General features: G+C 56.4%; 2 protein-coding genes across 4 annotated transcripts in view; one reads left to right on the plus strand and one right to left on the minus strand.

The window, feature by feature from the left end:
• The first annotated feature begins 4,233 nt into the window (after window positions 1-4,233).
• LGALS2 (lectin, galactoside-binding, soluble, 2) lies at window positions 4,234-4,974 on the plus strand. The gene is given in 4 exon segments (XM_014530845.1): window positions 4,234-4,327; window positions 4,330-4,418; window positions 4,575-4,672; window positions 4,674-4,974. Coding segments are annotated over 4 exon segments (282 nt in total). The 5' UTR covers window positions 4,234-4,278; the 3' UTR covers window positions 4,720-4,974.
• A 541-nt stretch (window positions 4,975-5,515) lies between these two features.
• CDC42EP1 (CDC42 effector protein (Rho GTPase binding) 1) overlaps window positions 5,516-6,437 on the minus strand; it is a 4,870-nt gene continuing 3,948 nt past the window's right edge. For 2 of the 3 annotated variants that reach the window (XM_014530847.1, XM_005883222.2), the window contains exon 4: window positions 5,516-6,435. In XM_014530847.1, coding sequence (XP_014386333.1) covers window positions 6,047-6,435 — 389 coding nt within the window. In that variant the 3' untranslated portion in view covers window positions 5,516-6,046. The other variant, XM_014530846.1, reaches the window with a different exon arrangement.

The following is a 6,437-nucleotide window of genomic DNA, read 5'->3' on the forward strand; positions in this document are numbered from 1 at the left end:
TGAAATATAGATTTGTGGGCGTTCATGTTTGCTGAATGAAGGAGGCTCAGCTACAGGGGGGTCCCGGATATCAATCTACGGAAAACCACCAATGCCAGCAGCGTAAGCAGGTTTTTCCTGACGGTGGGTGATCAGCGCTGTTTTTCTTCTTAATTAATGGCTCTTATTGCCTGTGGTGAGCATGTCGATAAGCAATAAAAGTTAAAAAAACAGGAATAGAAGTAGAGAGCCAAGCACGTAAAGCCCTAGCAACCCCAGCCTCAGCCCTCTCACTCCCTTCTCCACTTTTTAACACTTTGTTGTAGATACTTCTAGATGTGTGTGTGGTTTTTTTTTCCCCATCCACTGGGTATTGCTTTTATTTTATTTATTTTTAAATATATTTTTATTGATTTCAGAGAGGAAGGGAGAGGGAGAGAGAGATAGAAACATCAATGATGAGAGAATCATTGATTGGCTGCTTCCTGCACGCCCTCCTACTGGGGATTGAGCTCGCAGCCCAGGCATGTGCTCTTAACCGGAATCGAACCCAAGACCCTTCAGTCCGCAGGCTGATGCTCTATCCACTGAGCAACACTGGCCAGGGCCACTGGGCATTGCTTGTAAAACTTACATGTGCAGCCCCGGCCAGTGGTGTAGTGCACCAGGAGGCTGCAGGTTCTATTCCTGGTCAGGGCACATGCCCGGGTTGTGGGCTTGATCCCCAGTAGGGGGGGTGCAGGAGGGAGCCTATTGATGTTTCTCTCTCTCTCCCCCCCTTCCTCTCTCTAACAAAATCAAAATAAAAACATTTTAAAAAACTTCCATGTACAATCAGAAAAGTCATGGGGTAAAGGGAGAAAACAGAACAAAAGACTTTAAAGTGAATTTTGACGTCATAGAAAACGAGAAACATAGAATGTCTTTACAAAGCGAGTAGCTCTGTAGCTCTGTGTAAGGACGAGGACGCAGGGCTCAGGGATGCTGGGGGGCCTGCCAAGCTCACAGCGTGTGTGACTGGCTCCTGACACCCAGTCCCGCTCTGTCCCCGCATCCTCAGGCTCCTGGACGAGGCAGGAGGCTGGGCTGGGGGAGCCTGGAGGATGCTCTGGGCTGGGGGGTGGGCCCGGTGAGGAGTCTTCTGGCTGCTTGTTCTGGGGACCTGGGAAGAGGGGACCAAAGTCCCCATTTATGGCCTTGGGGGAGTTAATGTGTAATATTCCAGGAGATAAGCTGGACCGGGAGGTGAGACCCTGAGCCCAGGCCTCCAGGCACTGCGAGCGGCCTTTGGGAGCCGCTGCCGTGTCGGTGAGGATGCTGGCTTCTCCGCCATCCACACCTTCACCTGAATGGGGATGGGGAGGGGGTTGCGAGGGAAAAGTCTCACTGTCTCTCTCCAGGCCTCAGTTGCCCCGTCCGGATAGTGAGGAAATTGGGCAGATGGTCTCCCTGCTTCCTCCACCACCGCGCTCAGCCTGTCTCTTCCCCTCTCCAGCCTTAGTTTGCTCATCAGTAATACATTTCTTTTAAAAATATATTTTTATTGATTTCAGAGCAGAAGGGAGAGGGGGAGAGAGATAGAAACATCAATGATGAGAGAGAATCATTGATTGGCTGCCCCTACGGGGGACCAAGCCTGCAACCCAGGCATGTACCCTTGGCCGGAATCAAACCTGGGACCCTTCAGTTAGCAGGCCAATGCTCTATCCACTGAGCCAAACCAGCTAGAGCCAGTAATACATTTTTTCATTTTCTTTTTTTAAATTTTATTTATTGATTTGAGGGGGGGGTGGTGAAGGGAAAAGAGAGAGAGAGAGATTTGTTGTTCCACTTATTTATCCATTTATGCATTCATTGGTTGCTCCTTGTTTGTGCCCTGACAGGGGACCGAACCTGCAACCTTGGCGTACCAGGACGATGCTCTAACCAACTGAGCTACCCGGCTAGGGCTGCTCATCAGTCATATTAATAGTAGTAACAATAATAACTGCTCACATCTATTGAGCTTTATGAAGATGAAGAAACGGAGGCTCGGAGATTACATTGTCCAAGGTTATAATCTGTCAATCGCAGGGGGTTGCATGGAGGAACACTCTGAGGTTCCTGATCCTTTGATTTCAAGCCTGGCGGTGCCTTAGCTTGCTGTGTGGCCTTGGATGAGTCACTGCCCCTCTCTGAGCTGCAGAACCCTGTGTTTGGGGACTTGGATCACAGACCACCCCTTCTGAGCACTGGGTGGTGTGTCAGTTTCCGTGTCGGCCATAACAAATGTCTTCTTTTACAGTTTTGGAGGCCGGAGGTCTGACGTGGAGGTGTGGGCAGGGCCGCACTCACCCTGAGGTCTCTAGAGGGGGACCTGTTCTGATCTCTTCCAGCTTCTGGTGGGGGCGTCCTTGGCTTGTGGCTAAGCTCTCAGTCTCTGCCTCCGTCTTCACGTGGCTTTCTCCTCTGCCTGTGTTTCTGGCTCCAAATTTCCCTCCTTTTTTAAGGTCACCAGTCCTATTGGATTTAGGGCCCACCCTACCCAATCGCACTTGATCTTAACCTGCTTACATCAGCAAAGACCCAATTTCCAAATAGGCTCCATTCACAGGGCCCACCTGGACCTGATTTTTGGGAAACCCATTCAAGCCAGTACAGGTGGGATGAGAGTGTGGTGTGATGGAGGTCCAGGGCGGGAGGGATGCTCTTTGCCTCTCAGGGAGGACCTTTGGGCCCAGACACTTTCCCGACTTTCTTCTTTTCCTGGTCATCTCACCCATCCCCTCTCTTTCCTCCCTCTCCAAAGACCATCTAGGCCAAGTCTCTTATATTATAGAATAGAGGCCCGGTGCACAAAATTCGTGCGTGGAGGGAGGGTCCCCTCAGCCCAGCCTGCATCCTCTCCAATCCAGGACCCCTTGGGGGATGTCTGACTGCCAGCAGTTAGACATCCCTCTCACAATCCTGGACCACTGGTTCCTAATCGCTCACCTGCCTGCCTGGTTGCCCCTAACTGCCCCCCCACCGCCCGCTGGCCTGGTTGCCCCACGCAGCCTGCTGTTCAGTCGTTTGGTCATCCCTCACTAACCCCCCTGCCAGCCTGGTTGTAGGCAGCCATCTTGTGAGGGCGTGAGGGTTAATTTGCATATTACCCTTTTATTATGTGGGATGGGGCAACCGAGGACCAGAAAGGGGCACAGCTGGCCTCAGGTCACTCAGCCAGTTAGGGACAAAGTGGGCACTAGACCTGGACCACCCACACCCCACCCCAGCTTTGCCTCCCAGTCTCTCTCCAGGCCTCAGACTTTGTTGAGGGGAGACAGGGATGCTGGGCCTATACAATCCCACAGCATCCCTACTGTGCAGCTGCACCCCCTGAGCCTGGCTCACAGGAAGTAACCATAATGAAGGTTGCCCCTCAGTTTGCTGAGTCTGTGCGTGCGGCTTCACGCACACGATCTCGAATTCTCCCAACCAGCTTGGAGGTGGATGCGCTGCCCAGCCCCTGTGGGCCAGGTGCCTCTACTGAAAGCTAAACCCCAGGACCCACCCTCTTTACCCAGCTGAGGGGCAGGAGGCCAGCCTTTCGCCATGTTAAACCAGAGGCAGCCACCAGGGGGCGCCAAGTGGCTGCGTTCGCATCCTCTCCATTAGAAGCAGATGTTTATCCACCTGGAGGGTTACGGCTCAGCACGAGGCTCCTGTGTGTGTAGAACGTCAGCATTTCTTGGAACTGACCACCATCACCTTTTGGTTGGGGAGGGGACAGGCAGGTGCACGGGAAAGGAGCCGAGAGAAAACGCACCCGTCTCCTACTTGGGTCCCTCCAGGTTGCAGGAAAGTGGGATACCGCTGGCCTGAGACCTCCCACCCCCAGGGACTCCGAAGGTGTAACCCAGGCTTCTGGAGTGACTGCCCCCAGGAGTCACACAACCCTGATCGCATACTTCTAGGGACAGGGAGCTCCCCGCCTTGGTTGACAACTGTTTATGGTCAAACTTGATAGGTCTTCAGGAGCAAGGACAATTCTCTCCCCCACGATGGACACTCAGCTGCTGACACCGTCCCTGCCAGGTACCCGTCCGTAGAGAACCGCAGTCCTGTGCTTCTAGTGCAACGTGACACCCCGCTGCCCAGTCGGACCGAGGTGTCACCTCCCTCGTTTTAAGGCACAGACCTCAATAAACAACTTTCTTCGGTGATTCTTCCAGCTTGTGGTTTACTAAGATCCTGCAACGCAAGCTGTGTTACCCAGGACTGGCCCCTAATCCTCACCCGTCTCCCCCGTCTCCCTCCTCCCCCCCCCCCCACAGCTTTATGATTAATCTGGGCCAGGGGACAGAGAAGCTGGACCTGCATTTCAACCCACCATTGTCTGCAACTCACTGGAGGGTAGCAACTGGGGGCAGGAGCAATGGGAAGATCACTTGTGCTTCAGCCCAGAGTCAGAGGTCAAGGTGAGGTCCAAGGGGAAAGGGGCCTGAGGACAATGCCAGAGGGAGAGCCCAGATGGTAGGGAGCCCTGGGCTAGACCGTGCTTGAGCCACCGGGCCCTGGCTTGGCCCATTCCCAGGGTGCCTCCTGCCTCCCTGACACCTGTCCTCCCCCTGCAGTTCACCGTGACCTTCGAGAGTGACAGATTCAAGGTGAAGCTGCCAGACAGGCACCAGATGACCTTTCCCAACAGGCTGGGCCACAGCCACCTGAGCTCCCCGAGTGCTGGGTGGGTTCAACATCTCCTCCTCCAAGCTTGACTGAGTGGGCGGCGCTCACGGGAACGACAGAGCCCTCGCACCGACTTCCTATCCTGAGCTCCTTCCCAGTCACACGGGCCCAGCAGCCCCTGGGTCCTGGCTCCCCGCCTGTACTCCCTGCCCCTCTGACCCCTCTCCTCCCCCAAGGCTAAGGCCAATTTAAGAATCCACCTTTGTCCAGCTGGTGTGGCTCAGTGGTATGAACCAGGCGGTCACTGGTTCAGGGCACATGCCCAGTTGCAGGCTCAATCCCCGGTAGGGGGTGTGCAAGAGGCAACCGATTGGATGTTTCTCTCCCTCTCCCTTTCTCTCTCTAAAAAAAAAAATCAAAAAAAAGAAAGAAAAAAAGAATCCACCTTTATCCAGTCTTTCTGTGGCAGAAACTGGTTAGTGTTCCCCATGCATTTCCATGATACAGAGGAGGAAACTGAGGCACAGGGCATAGGACTGCCACGCCGGAGTTGGGACACCCTTCCAAACACCTCTGAGCACCCACTCCTGCCTGCCCGCCCCCTGTTATCACCAGGGCAAGTGCCAAGCTGCCCCGTGGGATTAGAGGCAGGGACTGATCCAGGCACCTGGGCCAGGGGCTGTTCCCGGAACTGCAGATAAGGGCTCCCACCTGGGCCTCTTATCTCAGGAACATTCCTTCCAGCCTGGTTACTCATTACCCTCTCGGCCCCTGCGTGCGCTGGGGGCCCTAGGGGGTCCTTGGCTTCCAAACCCAGTGCTGAGGGCATGGAAGCAGGTGGAGCTGACACCGTACTCCCAGGTCCCCAAACATCGCGCAGGACACCGCGTCTCAAAAAGCCTTTTTAATCGGGACCCGGAGGCAGGTCTGGGGTGCACAAGAAGGTGGGGTCACACCTGATTTTACCTCGAGGCTTCTGGGACAAGGGGGGTTTGGGGTGGGCACGTTGGGGAAGCTCCAGGATGAGCTGGGCAGGCGGCCCCTTTGGGAGGAGACAGAGGCCCTGTGTGGTATGCTCCCTACCCCCCACCAGCAAGGACAGCTTCCCCACACAAAGGCGGCTCTGTGAGGCCGGCCCTCCAGCCGGTGGGGGCGGGGCCGGAGGCAGGGCCACGGGGTCCAGAGCGGCAGTGGGGGGAAGCAGGTCAGCCCGGCAGGGTCCTCGGGAACACCCAGGTCCCAGGACTGGCCTCCCTCCCATGTCTGTCCAGCAGAGGCGTGGAGGGTTGGGGGGCAGTGTGGGTTCTCCATCCATCGTCAGCAGGACCCAGGTGACAGGTAGGGCGAGCTCTGCACCTGGGCTCTTCAGGGCAGTGAGTGGCCGGAGGCTGGGCGGGGTCCCGAGCCCACGCTCAGCGGCTCACACCTTGACCTCATCGTCCTCCTCAGCATCGGCGAACTCGAAGGTGTTGGCTTGCACCGTGCTGGGCACAGGGGCCCGACTGCCTGCCTGGGGTGCCCCCCACTCTTCATCCAGGCTCTCCCAAGAGGCCCGCCCCTGGGGCAGCACCTTCACCAGCTCCTGCCGCGCATCCATCTCAGTGTAGTGGCGGCTGCCCCGGCTGCCACTCCAGCCGGCTCCCCAGTGCCTGCCAGGGGCCATGTCAGCAGGTGCACGGGGACTCTCCCCCACGGGGCTGGCCCTCGCCTCCGCCACTGGGCCAAACCCAGCAGTTACCCCATTGGGGCAGCGTCCACGGGGTGGAGGGCTTGCGGCAGGGGCTGGGGGGCTTGAGGCAGGGGCTGGGGGG

This window comes from Myotis brandtii, unplaced genomic scaffold (assembly GCF_000412655.1).
Source record: "Myotis brandtii unplaced genomic scaffold, ASM41265v1 scaffold78, whole genome shotgun sequence".
NCBI lineage: Eukaryota > Metazoa > Chordata > Mammalia > Chiroptera > Vespertilionidae > Myotis > Myotis brandtii.